The sequence below is a fragment of the Lycium ferocissimum genome, chromosome 4 (assembly GCF_029784015.1).
Source record: "Lycium ferocissimum isolate CSIRO_LF1 chromosome 4, AGI_CSIRO_Lferr_CH_V1, whole genome shotgun sequence".
In the NCBI taxonomy this organism is placed as follows: domain Eukaryota; kingdom Viridiplantae; phylum Streptophyta; class Magnoliopsida; order Solanales; family Solanaceae; genus Lycium; species Lycium ferocissimum.
Window position 1 is genome coordinate 23551185 of NC_081345.1, and position 18641 is coordinate 23569825.

Below are 18641 nucleotides of genomic sequence, written 5' to 3' on the forward strand. Positions count from 1 at the left end.
AAAAGATTTATGTGTTAAAAGTCTTTATTTTAGTGTTAAAGTTGTACTTGTTAAAAGATTGTTTATTTGATCCTCTTTACTTTTGAATGCTGTACAAATCTCATTAGAACCTTTTATGTTTTTTTTTGGGAGAAAATTGGAAGTAAAATCTGCTGCGTTGGAGATACTATTCATTAAGCATTTAATTGATAATCTGTTTGGGTGTTATTATAAACGATTTGTTAGAAACCATTTCTCTAAAAATACCTTCGACTTGCAGCATACTGTTTCTTTCAAGCCGATTGAATGTTGTAAAATGTTGCAAAGTTTATGTTAGTGATTGTGAGTGTAGAAGAGCTGAAGAGTGTGATTAGATATATTCATTAGATGTCCTATTTATGAGCCTGAAACATCTTTGCTTGACATGAATATGTTAAAGGCATAATGCATTACTCATAGATCCATTATTTGCAGCAATATCCCACATAAGCTTCCTTTTCTTTAATTAATGACCATTAATGGAGATATACTCCACTCTTAATTTCAACTTACTTTCATTTTTTCTTTTCTTCTTCTTCCTCTTTATTCTAATCAGTAGACAATGGAAAAACAAGAAGCAAATCAGGTTCCGTCCTCCAGGTCCATGGAGACTTCCCTTTATTGGAAGTCTGCATCACTTGATCGGACGAGGACTTCCACATCACACTCTTAGAAGTTTAGCGCAAAAATATGGGCCTATTATGTACTTGCAACGCGGGGAAATTCCAACGGTGGTCATATCATCACCTACTATTGCAAAAGAAATTCTAAGAACTCATGATCTCGCCTTTGCTACTAGGCCACCACTTACATCCACAAAAATCATATTTTACAATACTAAGGACATTATATTTCACCAATATGGTGACTACTGGCGACAAATGTGTAAAATTTGTATTGTAGAACTTCTTAGTACGAAGATGGTCAAGTCCTTTGGTGCAATTCGACAAGATGAGCTTTCAAGTCTCATTTCATCAATTCGTTCCACGAGGGGTTCCGCAATCAACATGATAGAAAAAATCTTTCGGTTTACCAACTCTGTCACTTGTAGAGCAGCCTTCGGAAAAATGTTCAAAGATCGAGACGAATTTATAACATTAGTGAAGGAAGTACTGTTATTAATTGGAGGATTTGATGTGGCAGATCTGTTCCCTTCTTGGAAGTTACTTCACAAAATGAGTGGCTCCAAATCTAGATTGATGAATGCCCATGAAAAGGTTGATGAAGTTATGGAGGAAATCGTCAACGAGCATATTGAAAATAAAGCAGCTGGTAAAAGGGGAAATGGTGAGTTTGGAGACGAAGATTTGGTTGATGTTTTCCTAAGGGTTAAGGAGAACGCAGAACTTCAGTTTCCAATCACGAATGACCACATTAAAGCTGTGATTCTAGTAAGTTTGCTCTCATCTCATGTAAAATCCATTAATAATTAAGTATCTTTTTTTTTTTTTTTTTTTTTTTTTTTTTTTTTTGGTGGTGTTGAAAGGACTTATATTTAAACAAACTTACTTACATACAAACTGGTGCATCTCCCATTACAATATTTACGTTAGAACTAGATGGGGAGTGCTTCATATTACTGCTACTTAGTTCGCTATTACAAAGTCTACAAGAAATATTTAGGCTACAGTCCGGAAGATTACAAAAACTTCGAGTTAGGTAAGGTGTTGTAGCTGCACCAGTTGGTGTCGAGTTGACAAAAGAGTGCCCAGAAACTCGCCCTTCCATATCACGGTGGTAGTAGGCTGCTACATAAGCTAAGGGTCCATCAAAAAGAAGCAGATGAGTTTCATCTGTTAGATTCCGTCCATAGTCTGCGAGTTTATCTGCCAATAAGTTTTGTTCCCTGTAGAAGTGGGTGATCCTTGTTCTACTCCGCTGGAGGAAGAAGTGCCTGCAATCAGAGAAAACATTAAATTCATTGTTATAGCTAAGCATTCGAACGACCTCTAACGAGTCTGTTTCAACTTCCAGAGTGTTTGAGTAATTGCTGTAAGGTGTTTACCTTTTCCCCATCAATTAATATTCATCGAAATTGTCCTGGTTAATTGGTTTATTCCTGCAAGATCATAAAAAATGGAAGGACAATATTTATTTGTATCTAGTAAATCGATGTCACAGTGCAATCTCAAAGTTGGGAGTTTATAGCTCCACACCCCTTTAAAGGTTTCTCCTTAAGCATTTTAGTACTCCTTTTCTTTTATCTTTTACCTTATTAAATATAGGAATCTATATATTGATTTTAATTTATTTATTTGTTGATTCAGGACATCTTTCTTGCTACACCTCGGTAATTTCGTGACGTTGTATCGTGAATGGACTAACGTCGGTCAAGGTGGACACGAGACCTTCACGACTACAAGAGGGTGATTGGCAACCTTAATGTATATACGATAAGATTCTTAGGTTATCGGACTTGGCGAAACTAGGCTCGTCGTGAAAGTGAAGTATAAGTTATGTTTGGGAAGGATTTCATGGGCGTCGAGCTAAGGAATGTTTAGCAAGGATTTAAGGACGAGTTATAATGTCCATTAGATCGTTAAGGAGGTGTTGCACAAGTACCAAGAAGGTTCCATAAGGATTCGAGATCAAACGAAGCGACGAGAACGAAATCGGAAAAACTGGGAACTATACGGTCCAATGTACGGACCGTATATTTTATACGGCCCGTATGTTTGGCCGTAGAACTCTTCCAGTGAAGGGTGAAATTTCTGGAGATTCTGGAAGGAACATACGGTCCAATATACGGACCGTATAAATTATACGGACCGTATATTGTACCGTATATTCCGGGTCGGGTCCAAATTCTATTTTTATAAAGGCACGGTTTTCCCTTCTTTTTCTCATTTCCCACGTCTCAAACACTCTCCAAACCTCTAGAATTCTCTCCATATCACACTAATACACATCCAAGTAGGGAAATTAAAGGATCAAACACCAAAAGTTAGTAGAATCAAGGGTGTAAATGCTTCCGAAAGATTGATAGAGGTTGAAAATCTCCTTGGTAGTCAAGTGGAGTTCTTCTCAAGTGGAGTATTTTTATCCAAAGATCATCTTTACGTAATCAAGGTGAGTATTACAATTATTTTATGATAGTAAGGGTGTTGAGTAGTTGAAGAACTCGAATTACAAATAAGTATGAAGTTGTATTCTAGTAATGGTTATGGAGGATTCCGGAAATGAGTTTAGAGATGGAATAATGTTTAACTTGAGGGGAAATTGCGTATTATGATATTATGGATGTTGTTGTGTTGTTTGGGAGCTGTTTGGTTATATGAGGAAAAGTTGTCGAAACAAACGAAATCTTGCCCAATTTTCGTTAGCCTTTAGTCCGCTTTAGTTTAAACTTAATTATGCCTTCAACAATCTAACCTTCGTACGAACCCTCTTATATGTAGAATCGTAAGTCGGAAGGAGAGCTTTTAGTCGACGTCGTTAAGGAGATACAAAGGTATGTGAGGCTATCCCCTTCTTCTTTCAAAGGCATGACCCCTATATGTTGATTTTGTATATGTTATTCTCTATATTTTTACTCCCAGAAATGCCAAAAGCTTATAGTTCCTAAAGAATCTTACAATGGCTCCAATTTGAAAGATTTTCAAGCTTAGCATTCTAAATGACTTCCGACGTAACTGAGTGGGCTATAAAGCATATGGCCACTGCTCGTGTCTAAGTGAGTTATATTACATATGGCCCCAGGCTATAAAGCATATGGCTTCAGCTTACGTCTGAGCTATATTACATATGGCCGTAGGTTACGTCATGGATCACCCAGACACGATCTAATGATGATGATGGCATAATGCACTCGGAGGTTTACGACCTTATGTCACTCCGAGAGGGCGCACTTTTATTTGGGCTCTCATGCATGCTACGTATATTATATATATGCTATAGATGCATATATATATCGGTATATATATATGATATCATCCCGACGCGGGATGCCCGGACGCGGGCTATATGGATAATGGATCGGGCCGTACGTTCCACGGCAATATATGGATCGGGCTGCACGTTCCGCAGCAATACATGATATGATATGTTACGCGTATGCATGCATGGCTCCGCCTTAAGAGGCAAGCAGTTACCAGCTATCTCTTCATCTTTGTTTGTCTTCCTGTTCTTCTGTTACTTTATGATATATGCCTTACATACTCAGTACGTTGTTCGTGCTGACATCCTTTTCTTTTGGATGCTGTGCTCATGCCCACAGGTAGACAGGGAGACGACCCAGCCTCTTAGGAGTCGGACCCGCTTGCACCAGAGCACTTCCATAGACCGGAGGTGCCGTCTTTGATATATTCTTTTGTGTACATATTTGGATATGATGGGGTCCTGTCCCATCGTCATGACCTCAGAGTTTCAGTTAGAGGCTCGTAGATACTTGTATGTGGGTAGCAGTTGTCATGTGCCCTCGATGTATATTTCGTACATTATTCTTTTGCTGTCATGAATGCTTGTATATGTGGATATGTGTACATGTTTATGAAGCTTATATGAACACAGGTTAAGACGATAATGGTATGATGTATGGTGCTCGGTATCTAGCTCCGGGTACCCGTCGCGGCCCTCTAGGCGGGTCGTGACAAAAGTGGTATCAGAGCAGTTCGTCCTAGGATGTGTCTACGAGCCGTGTCCGGTAGAGTCTTGTTTATGGGTGTGAAGCGCGCCACACTTATAAACGAGAGGCTGCGGGACATCTAGGAATAATGACCGTCTTTCTTCTCATAGATCGTGCGATAGAGCCATAATGTAAGGTTTCCCTTATTCTAACTGTGCGTTATGATTTCAGCGATGCCGACGAGAAGGAAGAAAATCCGCACCATATTAGATGCCGCCGGGGAAGGCACCAGTCGAGAGCCTCCAGCTGAGTCGGGACATGGCGAGGCGGAGAGTGCCACTCCCTCGCATACTGCTCCCACTCCTATTCTTCTAGCGGCAGAGGAGCATGAGAAGGCTCCAGCTCCTCCCCCAATTGCTCCAGATCAGGACTTACGGGATGCTGTTCAGTTTCTGACTCAATTAGTTGCCGCGCAGGCTCAGCGGCAGAGTGTGGGTTCAAGTGATAGGGCGACCAGTGCCCGAGCCCGTGATTTTATAAGCTTAAATCCTCCAGAATTTTTCGGGTCGAAACCAGATGAAGACCCGCAGGGCTTTATTGATGAGATATTGAGGACGTTGAGGATTATCCATGCTTCTGATACTGAGTCCATGGAGTTGGCTTCGTATAGACTCCGGGACGTAGCTGTTTTATGGTATAATAATTGGAAAACGCACCTCCCACAAAATGGCAAGAGTTCGTGGATGCGTTTATTCGGCATTATTTGCCCCCTGAGGTTCGTCGGGCTCGCGCAGATAGATTCCTGAATCTTAAGCAAGGAAATATGAGTGCCCGGGAATATAGTCTCCGATTCAATTCATTGGCTAGATATGCTCCGGCCATGGTAGCAGATATGGGAGACCGGGTACACCGGTTTGTGAGAGGCTTGGGGCCACACTTATTTAAGGATTGTTTGACAGCCTCGTTACTAGAAGGAATGGATATCTCGCGCATTCAAGCGCATGCTCAGAACCTGGAAGAACAACAGCAGCCGCTAAGGGGAGAGCGAGCTATGGACAGAGGACACGGTAAGAGGACTAGACCAGCGGGTGCTAGCAGTGAGTACAGAGGAGGCCAGGGGCGCGGTATTCCGGATATTCGGTCGATGCGCTTCTAGTGCACCTCCTCGATTTGCGGGCCGAAGGTTTGATCGTCCCACCTATTCTGGGCCGAGTCAGGGCTCAGGAGCTTCAGGTTCCCAGTACCGTGGCGATTCTAGCCAGAGGCGACCGCCGGTACCACGGTGCAGTCAGTGCGGCAAATTACATCCGGGTCAGTGTCGCCGAGGCTCAGATGCTTGCTATGCCTGTGGTCAGGTTGGCCACATTATGCGCGATTGTCCAGTGAGGAGCGGCCGAGATGAGGCCCAGCCTACGGGTTCAGCAGCAGGTTCATCGTCGTCGGTACGTCCCGTGGGACGAGCTTCCCGAGTTCCGGCGGCGTGGCGGTGGGCGAGCGGAGGAGGAGCCTCTAGTTCGAGCGGTCCCCGGCGAACCGTGTTTGTCGTGACCGGACGGCAAGATTTGGAGACCTCCCCCGATGTGGTGACAGTATATTGACGATCTCTTAACTTATGATGTTTATGCATTAATTGATTCGGGCTCTACCTTGTCATATATTACTCCTTACATTGCCGGTCGTATCGGGATAACACCCGAGCCAATCAAACCTTTTGAAGTGTCCACTCCAGTTGGTGACCCAGTACTAGCCAAGCAAATCTATAGGGGCTGTATAGTTGTAGTGTGTGGTCGACACACCGTAGCTGATTTGATTGAACTGGAAATGCTGGACTTCGACGTTATTATGGGCATGGACTGGTTAGCTTCTTGTTATGCAAATGTAGACTGCAGGGCCAAGGTGGTCCGGTTCCAATTCCCCGGAGAACCAGTTCTAGAGTGGAAGGGTAACACTGCATCTCCAAGAGGCAGGTTTATCTCCTATCTTAAGGCAAGGAAGATGATTGCCAAGGGCTATATTTATCATTTAGTTCGAGTCCATGATACGGAAGCAAAGCCGCCGACTCTTCAATCCGTTCCGGTAGTGAACGAGTTTCCAGATGTATTTCCAGACGAGCTTCCAGGCCTTCCACCAGAACGGGAGATTGAATTCACTATCGATGTATTGCCGGACACTGAGCCAATATCTATCCCTCCTTACAGAATGGCACCTGCAGAACTGAAGGAATTAAAAGCACAGCTGAAAGATTTACTCGAGAAGGGGTTCATTAGGCCCAGTTCATCGCCATGGGGAGCACCTGTTTTATTCGTAAGGAAGAAGGATGGATCCCTGCGGATGTGTATCGATTATAGGCAGCTGAACAAAGTGACAATAAAGAAGAAGTATCCACTTTCGAGAATTGACGATTTATTCGATCAATTGCAAGGAGCTAAGTGGTTTTCCAAGATATATCTGAGGTCAGGATACCATCAAATGAGAGTCAAAGAAGAAGATATTCCGAAGACGGCTTTTAGGACCAGATATGGTCATTATCAATTTCGGGTGATGTCGTTTGGGTTGACTAACGCTCCAGCGGTGTTCATGAACCTGATGAATGATGTGTTTAGGCCATTCTTGGATTTGTTTATAATTGTGTTCATCGATGATATTCTGGTATACTCCAAATCTGAAGGAGAACATGCAGAACATTTGCGTACCGTTCTTGGAATTCTCCGAGCTCGCCAATTGTATGCTAAATTTTCAAAATGTGAATTCTGGTTGAACTCTGTGACTTTTCTGGGCCATATCATCTCAGCCGATGGTATTCGGGTTGATACCCAAAAGATTGAAGCTGTGAAGACTTGGCCAAGGCCTACAACGCCCACAGAAGTCCGTAGCTTCCTGGGTCTAGCCGGGTATTACAGGAGATTTGTGGAAGGATTCTCCTCTATTTCGGCACCGTTGACGAAGCTAACACAGAAAGCTGCCAAATTTCAGTGGACAGATGCTTGTGAGCGGAGTTTTCAAGAGCTGAAAGACAGGTTGACCTCAGCCCCAGTCCTAACACTTCCAGAAGGATCGGAAGGTTATGTGGTGTATTGTGATGCCTCGGGTGTCGGGTTAGGTTGTGTATTAATGCAGCACGGCAAGGTCATTGCCTATGCTTCCAGGCAACTACGGAAACATGAGAAGAATTATCCGACCCATGACCTTGAGTTGGCTGCGGTCATTCACGCCCTAAAAATATGGAGGCACTATTTGTATGGCGTTCATGTGGACATCTACACAGATCACAAAAGTCTCCAATATATTTTTAAGCAAAAGGAATTGAATCTGCGTCAAAGGCGATGGTTAGAGCTGTTAAAGGATTATGATGTAAATATTCTATACCATCCGGGTAAAGCAAATGTTGTAGCTGATGCTCTCAGCCGTAAATCCATGGGTAGCCGAAGTGATGTTCCACCAGAAAAGAAGGAATTAGCTCGTGAACTCCACCAGCTGGCTAGCTTGGGAATTCGTTTAATGGAATCGGGCGATACCGGAGTTAATGTGCTTAACCCAGTTGTTTCATCCTTAGATGCAGAAATAAAAGAGCGTCAATACGAGGATCCCAAATTGAAGTATTATAAAGGTGTGCAATTCCCAAAAGAAAAGTCACCATTTGAAGTCTCCGCAGATGGGGTCCTCAGGTACCAGAATAGGTTATGTGTTCCGGATATTATGGGACTTCGTCGTCGGATTCTGGAAGAAGCCCATTACTCCCGTTATTCCGTCCATCCAGGAGCGACAAAAATGTACCATGATCTTAAATCAATATATTGGTGGGAAGGAATGAAGAGAGATATAGTCGAGTTTGTGGCTCAATGTCCAAACTGTCAACAGGTGAAAATTGAGCACCAGAAACCAGCAGGGCTTCTGCAGGAAATGGAAATCCCAACCTGGAAATGGGAGGCGATCAACATGGATTTTGTTGTTGGATTACCTCGTTCTCGACATAAGTATGACTCCATTTGGGTGATTGTTGATAGGCTCACAAAATCAGCACATTTTCTCCCGGTTAGATCTACATACTCAGCCGAGGACTATGCTAGACTGTACCTCAAGGAGATAGTGCGGCTTCATGGCATTCCTATATCTATTATTACCGACAGAGGAGCACAATTTACAGCTAAATTCTGGAGATCCTTTCAAGAAGGACTGGGTACTCAAGTGAAATTTAGCACGGCATTTCATCCGGACCGACGGCAGCCGAACGCACTATTCAGACCTTAGAAGACATGTTACGAGCTTGTGCGTTGGACTTTGGCAGAAATTGGGAGGATCATTTGTCACTTATTGAATTTGCCTATAACAACAGTTATCATACCAGCATTCAAATGGCTCCTTATGAGGCCCTATATGGGAGGAAGTGTAGGTCCCCTATTGGATGGTTTGAAGTGGGAGAGGCACAACTAATCGGTCCAGAGTTGATCCAACAAGCGGTTGAGAAAGTTAAGCTTATCCAAGACCGGTTGGCGACAGCTCAGAGCCGCCAAAAATCTTATGCCGACAATCGTCGTAGAAATTTGGAATTTCATGTCGAAGATTGGGTATTTTTGAAAGTATCGCCAATGAAGGGAATAATGAGGTTTGGTAAGAAAGGTAAGCTTAGTCCTCGATACATTGGGCCCTACAAGATTGTACGTAGAGTGGGCCAAGTAGCGTATGAGTTGGACTTACCCCCAGAGCTGAACTCAGTCCATCCAGTCTTCCACGTATCGATGCTTCGCAAGTGTATTGGAGATCCGACCAAAATAGTACCCGTAAGTGACGTTCAAGTCACTGAAAGACTGACCTATGAAGAAGTTCCTGTTGCTATACTAGATAGACAAGTGCGGAAGCTTAGAAATAAAGAGGTCGCTTCAGTCAAAGTATTATGGAGGAACGATAACAGAGAGGAGATGACTTGGGAAGTAGAAGAAGCTATGAAGATCAAGTATCCGTATCTATTTCCACCCCCAACGGAGACCCAAGGTGAAACATCAATGCCCCCAGGTATGAAATGTTCTACTTTATTGCTTCTGAGCCGTGTGTGGCCATATTTCTTATTGCTGGCATTGTAGCCCTATGTGGCGATGTTGTTCTGGGTTGCTGTGACAGGATGGTAGTGCCAAATTACAGGGGAAACTCTGGCGAAATTTTAGCAGGATTCCCGAGAAGTTAACATTCGAGGACGAATGTTCTTGGGGAGGGGGGGGGGGGAGAATGTTACACCTCGGTAATTTCGTGATGTTGTGTCGTGAATGGACTAACGTCGGTCAAGGTGGACACGATACCTTCACGACTACAAGAGGGTGATTGGCAACCTTAATGTATATACGATAAAATTCTTAGGTTATCGGACTTGGCGAAACTAGGCTCGTCGTGAAAGTGAAGTATAAGTTATGTTTGGGAAGGATTTCATGGGCGTCGAGCTAAGGAATGTTTAGCAAGGATTAAGGACGAGTTATAATGTCCATTAGATCGTTAAGGAGGTGTTGCACAAGTACCAAGAAGGTTCCATAAGGATTCGAGATCAAACGAATCGACGAGAACGAAATCGGAAAACTGGGAACTATACTGTCCAATGTACGGACCGTATATTTTATACGGCCCGTATATCTGGCCGTAGAACCCTTCCAGTGAAGGGTGAAATTTTTGGAGATTCTGGAAGGAACATACGGTCCAATATACGGACCGTATATTGTACCGTATATTCCGGGTCGGGTCCAAATTCTATTTTTATAAAGGCACGGTTTTCCCTTCTTTTTCTCATTTCCCACGTTTCAAACACTCTCCAAACCTCTAGAATTTTCTCCATATCACACTAATACACATCCAAGTAGGGACATTAAAGGATCAAACACCAAAAGTTAGTAGAATTAAGGGTGTAAATGCTTCCGAAAGATTGATAGAGGTTGAAAATTTCCTTGGTAGTCAAGTGGAGTTCTTCTCAAGTGGAGTATTTTTATCCAAAGATCATCTTTACGTAATCAAGGTGATTATTACAATTATTTTATGATAGTAAGGGTGTTGAGTAGTTAAAGAACTCGAATTACAAATAAGTATGAAGTTGTATTCTAGTAATGGTTATGGAGGATTCCGGAAATGAGTTTAGAGATGGAATAATGTTTAACTTGAGGGGAAATTGCGTATTATGATATTATGGATGTTGTTGTGTTGTTTGGGAGCTGTTTGGTTATATGAGGAAAAGTTGTCGAAACAAACGAAATCCTGCCCAATTTTCATTAGCTTTAGTCGCTTTAGTTTAAACGTAAGTATGCCCTCAACAATCTAACCTTCGTACGAACCCTCTTATATGTAGAATTGTAAGTCGGAAGGAGAGCTTTTAGTCCACGTCGTTAAGGAGATACAAAGGTATGTGAGCCTATCCCCTTCTTCTTTCAAAGGCATGACCCCTGTATGTTGATTTTGTATATGTTATTCTCTATATTTTTACTCCCAGAAATGCCAAAAGCTTATAGTTTCTAAAGAATCTTACAATGGATCCAATCTGAAAGATTTTCAAGCTTAACATTCTAAATGACTTCCTGACGCAACTGAGTGGGCTATAAAGCATATGGCCACTGCTCGTGTCTAAGTGAGTTATATTACATATGGCCCAGTGCTATAAAGCATATGGCTTCGACTTACGTCTGAGCTATATTACATATGGCCGTAGGTTACGTCATGGATCACCCAGACACGATCTAATGATGATGATGATGGCATAATGCACTCGGAGGTTTACGACCTTATGTCACTCCGAGAGGGCGCACTTTTATTTGGGCTCTCATGCATGCTACGTATATTATATATATGCTATAGATGCACAGCCACCTGATCAGCTGGCCTATTATGATATCATCCCGGACGCGGGCTATATGGATAATGGATCGGGCCGTACGTTCCACGGCAATATATGGATCGGGCTGCACGTTCCGCAGCAATACATGATATGATATGTTACGCGTATGCATGCATGGCTCCGCCTTAAGAGGCAAGCGGTTACCAGCTATCTCTTCATCTTTGCCTTGCCTTCCTGTTCTTCTGTTACTTTACGATATATGCCTTACATACTCAGTACATTGTTCGTACTGACATCCTTTCCTTTTGGATGCTGTGCTCATGCCTACAGGTAGACAGGGAGACGACCCAGCCTCCTAGGAGTCGGACCAGATTGCACCAGAGCACTTCCATAGACCGGAGGTGCCGTCTTTGATATATTATTTTGTGTACATATTTGGATATGATGGGGTCCTGTCCCATCGTCATGACCTCAGAGTTTCAGTTAGAGGCTCGTAGATACTTGTATGTGGGTAGCAGTTGTTGTGTGCCCTCGATGTATATTCTGTACATTATTCTTTTGTTGTCATGAATGCTTGTATATGTGGATATGTGTACATGTTTATGAAGCTTATATGAACTCAGGTTAAGACGATAGTGGTATGATGTATAGTGCTCGGTATCTAGCTCCGGGTACCCGTCGCGGCCCTCTAGGCGGGTCGTGACACATTAAGGCTACATTTTCCAGTTCCTTTTATAGGGCCTAGGGAATGTACGGAGCAAACAAAAATTGATGGTTATACAATACCTTTTAAGACAAGGGTACTGATCAATGCATGGACACTCGCGAGAGATTGTGAAAGTTGGGATGATCCTGAAAGTTTTATACCAGAAAGATTTGAGAACTCTTCTATTGACTTTATAGGAAATCACTTTGAGTTTGTTCCATTTGGTGCAGGAAGAAGGATGTGTCCAGGAATGTTATTTGGTTTAGCTAATGTTACACATCTTCTGGCTCAGTTACTCCTCCACTTTGATTGGGAACTCCCATATGGAACTAATCCAAAAGATTTGGATATGACTGAAACAGATGGAATAACTGCGAGAAAAAAGAAAGATCTATTATTAGTTGCCACAGATCATAGAAACGATGACGAATTTTGATTCATCTCCTTTTCGCTTGGTTTAATTATGTGTATCCCTTTACATCTTTGAAAAATGCCTTGTAAAAGCCCAAAGAATAAAATCCATAGTTTATTGGATGCACGATTTTACCCGGTTCAACCCGTTAGACCAAATAATCTGGAATCTCATTTACTCTAAAGAGCAAATTATATGTAATGATCTTTTGAGTTTTTAAAATTATGCTACTTTAATTTAATAAAACAAGATAACAATGAACTCTATTTTGCACCTCAAGAAAGTCCAAAATTTACCCAAGACTGTCTTCTCGATATATTCGTTGTTCCTCCCTCGAATTAATGGGTGCACCACTGGTCTTTTTTTTTCCTTTTTTCTTTTTCCCCCATTTTTGGAGGATCTGTAGTGTTTCCACGCTTTCCATCCAGTGTAACTCGAACCTTGAACCTACCGGTGGTTGGAGGTGCTTTACCAACTGGGCAACCTTCACTTGTCAGGTGCACCGCTTGTCCAAAATAGAGTAAATAAAGAAAAAATTAAATGTCCTGCCTTTCTATATCTTTTGTTCCTTTTCAGAAAGCTGTAAATTAATACGAAGATACTATAAAACAGAATTAGTTCTTTGCCATAAGAAGAAAGTTAACATCAGGGATATATAAAAGAGAATAGAGAAGACAAGTCCCAAGCATTGGGAATTAAACATTAACAATCAATATTAAAAACTTTTGCTAACCGAGAGAAATAAAATAAAAAAAACACAACAGATATATCAGAAACAAATGAAATTCAAAACTTAACACTGATCTGAATGCAGAAAGCAAAGCAGTACATATTACTAATTGAAGAAGCTCCTTGTCACTTTGGCATGCAAGAATCGAAATTGTCCAATTTCATCGATCATGCATAATATGAATACGTATTGTTGTTCATAATAAATCATGTGCCTGCTCAATAGGAGTAGCAAATTGGAGAAGGTCCTTGTAATTCTCGAAGACAGACATGTCTTGTTCATTCAAGTTCACGAACGCTTCAACTCCTCTGCGATCAGGTGTATTCATCAATATAAAGATCTTGTTAGCTGGACCACTTGCTATACTTCCTCTAGCAGGTTTCCCCCATCCAAAGTCTAGTTTCTCGAATTCGAACCCTAAAAAGCTAGTGTTAGTGTACACATCACAGTTCCTTTGCTGGTATGGCGCTTCTCCGTTTCTATATGCATCCAGCATCTCCGAAACCAACTCATTTTGTTCCACATTATTTCTGCCCGAGAGGTTGTCTTTGGACTTTCTTATATCAGCTACTAATTTTGGCAATTTGAGGTCTTGTTCTTCGTGATATATTGGTGTGGAAAATACGGTGAGGATATTCCCAATAGAGGTTGGTGGTAGAGGAGGTGACATTGATGCTCGTAAATTTGAGCACTGGATCAACTGAGATGGCTTGAACGAACCCGAGTTGTCATTAGCACTGACAGCACATTTATAGAGAAGTGCATTGACCACCTCGTTCCTCGTTGGATTTGTTACTCCAGATTCATGAGCAACCAAGGCTTTGAGAGCACGTATCTTAGAGGCGGAGAAAACAAACCTCTTTTGGATACATTCTTCCGGTTTTGAATCAACCAATGGGAAGACAAGAGGACCATCAAAGGGTGATGGTATTAGGGAATCCTCAACAAAGCATGGAGCTAATTTTGCATTAGGGTTCCGCGTTAATGCAGCCCAATCCCTCAAGAAGTAGTAAGCACTACATCCATCTCCCACCTTGTGTGACACGCAAACGCTAAGTGCTATTCCTCCGCACTCAAAATGGCTGAGTTGAGCTACAGTCGATGCACGACCAATACAACTCCCCCAAAGTGTACCTTGAGGAAATGTCAAGTCTTTGATACGTGAATCGGGGTGATAAACAATTTTGTCCATGGGAGAGTTTATTTGAACTTCAAAGAACTCAGCCCCATGATCATCACACTCAATGGTGGCATTATCTTTCAGACTCCCAGCCCATGGATAGTAACAAGTTAAAGTTTTTGACAAAGAGTTTGCTAGGAGTTGTGATAGTTGTTTAGATCCATTTGGGATGGTAGCTACTTGATGTTTGGTGTAGAAAAAAACAAGGGGTATATAACTATGACTCACCACTTGATCAACAAGGGAAAGCTTGTGCAATCTTTGAGTAGATGGGGTGGGAGACAAGGGTTTGATAGTCTTCTTCGAAATAATTGATACATTCACCATCTTTAATTACACAAGAAAACCCTCACCAATTAATGACCCTTTAATTTCTTCTCAGTTTAATTAACTTGCAGGAGTACTACTTAATGGTATATATACTAGTGAACCTGTCTTGTAAAAAAGATTCATTAATTTTATGAAATAATATCATTCGGAGTGCAATTATACGTTCTTAACGTATTCATTCAATGTGTACACACACACACGAGCCTCTAAATATAGCAAAAAATATTAAAGAGATAGAGTCTTTGAGTATTTCCAGCTCTGCTCAAAGATGACAATGACATTATTAAAATAAAAATAGCAAAAGACTAGAACCACGTGAAATGTGACATATATGTGGAGTAAACTATAAAATGCATGCTGCACGATCTTTTAATTTTCTTATGCGGATGCATTCTTCGTACTGTTCACAGCAGTAAGGTGCTGAACGATTATCAAATTAAAAATAAAAAGTTACACGGGAAAGAACCCAATTGACATTTCGAGTAACATAGATGTTGTAAAGAATAAATCTTGGGCTAACTCAACCCCAAAAGCTAGCTTATAAGAGAAGGATTGCGGGCAATTTGCACAATTGCCCTTATTCGGCAGGGGCGGAGCTAGGCCTTTTCAACGTGGGTTCGGCCGAGCCCAGTAGCTTTGGTCCGAACCATAGATTTGTATTAAAGTTTTTGTTCAATATGTACAAATTATTAATTTAGAACCCAAAGAACTTTAAAGAATTAGAACCCCGAACCCACAAGCTCCAAATCTTGGCCCCGCCTCTGTTATTCGGGGTGGTCTTTAACTATTGCCCCTCAAATTGTTGGTTTTTAATTTTTTCACTTCTCCTAAAACACATCTGAGTTCGAACCTCGGCTCAGTTAAAAAAAAAAATCGTAAGACAGAGGTTCGTTGCAAAATTAGGCCTATTCGGGCAAAAGTTAGGCGTTAACTTTTGTAGAATTTCAAAGAAAAAAAAAAAAAAAAAAATATATATATATATATATATATATATATATATATATAGAGAGAGAGAGAGAGAGAGAGAGAGTATATTTTATTGAGCGCGGGTTCGAACTTAGAACCTTAGAGTATTTTCGGCCACTTTTTAAGCGAAGGGCAAAAATTAAAGATCAGCAATTTGAGGGACAAAAATTAAAAACCAATGCCTTTGAAGGGCAATCCGTGCAAAATAAAATAAAATGAAGGATTGTTAGCTTATGAGGGAAGAATTGCACAAGTTCATATAAGAAGACCATGTATCCTTTATAACTCATAGATGTGGTACTCTTACAACACCTGTTTAATCAATTTGCCTATGAAAGTCAAAATATTGGAATATCTTTTAAAATATATGAATATTTGAAATACTTAGACGTAGCAGTCCAGTGTTGAAATTTAAAGGGTACAATTATCTCCGCTCTCAATTCTCCAATATACATAGCAGTCTAGCGTTGAAGAATTATTTCTTCAAATTAAGAATAAATAACGATTATATGGGAAATAACCAATTCACATTTTCAACGACATGGATATGTAACGATTTAGTGGTGTGTATTTAATTTAAAATTTACTAGTTAGTCTTGCTTTTAGTCCTCAGTTTCTACTCTAGTCAATCCAAATTAGCCACAAACAGCTAGTACGTTACTTGTTAATTGGTGATCACGTGCTTATTTTTAATTTGAGTTGTGAGTGCCTTAGTGGGATGTCACATTAGGGACAGCTGTAAATATTAGGCGCCACTTAGGAAAATAAAGGTGGGGAGAAGGAAATTTAATGGACGGAGGTAAAATATGATTGAAAATAGAGTATTGGAGCAAATATAATCCTAAAGTTAGATGTCAAGGGCAATAATAGCGAAAAAGTATAACAAAGGGCTATTATAACTTATTTGTGAGAGTACAAGGGCAAATCTGACCCTTTGTCGTTAGTATTAATACTCGCTTCATCCTAATTTATGTGGTATTTTTCGTTTTTTGAGAGTTAATTTGACTAATTTTTGAACTTAAATTGAATTAGATTAAATGTAATATATATTTTCAAATTAAAATTTAGATACTATAAGTAGAAAATTTCTCCTGTCAATATGATTAAAAAAAAAATACATTATAATTTTCTCATGTCAATATGATTAAAAATACATTATTATCTTCTCATGTCAATATGAAGTTTATATAATTTAAATCTCGAAAAAAATAAAAAGTGCCACATAAAATTGAAATGAAAAAAATAGTGGACAGTGTATGAAAAGGAGACATGCTGAATGGAAATTGATCTTTGTTCCCTCTCTCACTCTTCTCTCTTCCTTTCACTCTCCCTCATTCACTTCATTTCTGCATTTTACCATTGATGAGCACCTGATTTCTTTAGAATCCTAGTTCAATTATTGAAGAAGGAGATCAATATTTCATCCAAATATTAGAGCAAGATTCAGCATTAAAATTTTATATTCTTTAATCTTCTCCTATATATGTTTTTGTTATTTATTGTTGATTTTATCCGATGAATTATTCAACAGTGAGTAACTAAGTTTCTCAATCGAGGGATTGATGATGGAACCTTTTGTAAATTAATCAATACAGTTACTATCTTTTGATGACTCTTGGGGGTCGATTTGTAGTTTGCTTAACTTGGTTTGATTGCGAGTTAATTGATCTAGTATTTGGGAGAGATCTTTACCAGTTTTAATTTGTCCGTTGTTTCAGTCAAAAATCCGTGGATAAGTCAGGATTTTTGCAGGCAACTATCGGTAGTTGATCCGCTAGGATTTTGTTGACCGGGGTATCCACGAGACACACCTGTGCTAAGTTGAGATTTTTAGCTGATCACTTGGTAAGTTTAAGTGTGAAACTAAACATCTGGAGCCAAGTTTGAGTGTTTGTCTATGTATTTTGCCAAACTTTTTTTATAACAATGAAATAGACCCATCGAAAATTATTGGGTGCGTTTCAACTCAAAGTTGGAATCTTTCTACTCTTGATAGTTGGGACAGAGCATCCTATCTTGTTGATTCTCCTTTCCTACTGCCTCGAGCTCTCGCTTTCTAGGTGGATATACAAGAAATTCACTATGAAAATTGACAAGACACAATCCCTGAAGGGAAAATAACATGCTATGGCATTTTGGGTAAAGTATTTACCCGAAATGCCCATAGTTTTTTTTCCTTACATTTTTAAGTCTTCATTCCATTTTTTATTTTTAAAAAAAGCCCGAGTCCCGAGATAGCCATCCCCCCCCCCCCCCCCCCCCCCACATATCAAACTCCAAGATGCTATTTTTTCCTTCCAAATCTCTTTCTAATGTTGGTGTTTTTTTAAGGGTAAAGTGTATATAAAACACACACTATGTTACACTTTTAACACTGTATAAACACTGTATAACACTGTATAACACTGCATAACACTATAGAAGTGTGTATAAACACCTCCTATACGTTATTATACATTTTTATACAAGGTTTATACATTGTTTACAGTAGGTGTATAAAGTTGTATATTGTTGTATAAAGTTGTACATTGTTGTATAATGCTGTATATACAAGCTGCGGCCATAATTTGTTGGGTCATAGGTTTGTAATTTAAAAATATGGCTACCCAAATGTAATTTTGTGTGCTAAATTATACATTACTGAAATTTCCCCATCCCTGAAGAGTGTGGTGTGCCCGGTTGAGTCTCTTCTTGCGAAGAGACACCATATTAGAGGATTCATCTTCTTTCCAACGGTCAAAGCACTTAGTGAAAAGACTTACGCTTCTCCGGAAATTACCCAATGGAAATTTTTTCAACGGCAAGCCATTGGAAACATTTCCGACAGACATTATGACGGCCAACGGGCAATGCTCGCACAATAAAATAAATATAATTTGCAAATATTTTTAATCACAACATAGACGACTACCCATCCAAATATTTATTTAAAA

The 18641-nt window shown here is 40.3% G+C and overlaps 2 protein-coding genes across 2 annotated transcripts; one reads left to right on the forward strand and one right to left on the reverse strand.

Moving 5' to 3' along the window:
• Positions 1 to 446: 446 nt before the first annotated feature.
• On the forward strand, positions 447 to 1451 carry LOC132053848 (premnaspirodiene oxygenase-like). The gene has a single exon (XM_059445943.1). It carries the CDS (start codon positions 498 to 500, stop codon positions 1449 to 1451), a length of 954 nt encoding a protein of 317 aa, XP_059301926.1. The 5' UTR covers positions 447 to 497.
• An 11534-nt stretch (positions 1452 to 12985) lies between these two features.
• Positions 12986 to 14739, reverse strand: LOC132053849 (acyltransferase Pun1-like). Its single transcript, XM_059445944.1, has one exon. It carries the CDS (start codon positions 14737 to 14739, stop codon positions 13429 to 13431), a length of 1311 nt encoding a protein of 436 aa, XP_059301927.1. The 3' UTR covers positions 12986 to 13428.
• Positions 14740 to 18641: the final 3902 nt, after the last annotated feature.

What these genes read in the sequence shown, in the direction of transcription:
- LOC132053849 (XM_059445944.1), bottom strand. Translation starts at nt 14,739, where the DNA reads ATGGTGAATGTATCAATTATTTCGAAGAAGACTATCAAACCCTTGTCT.
- LOC132053848 (XM_059445943.1), top strand. Translation starts at nt 498, where the DNA reads ATGGAGATATACTCCACTCTTAATTTCAACTTACTTTCATTTTTTCTT.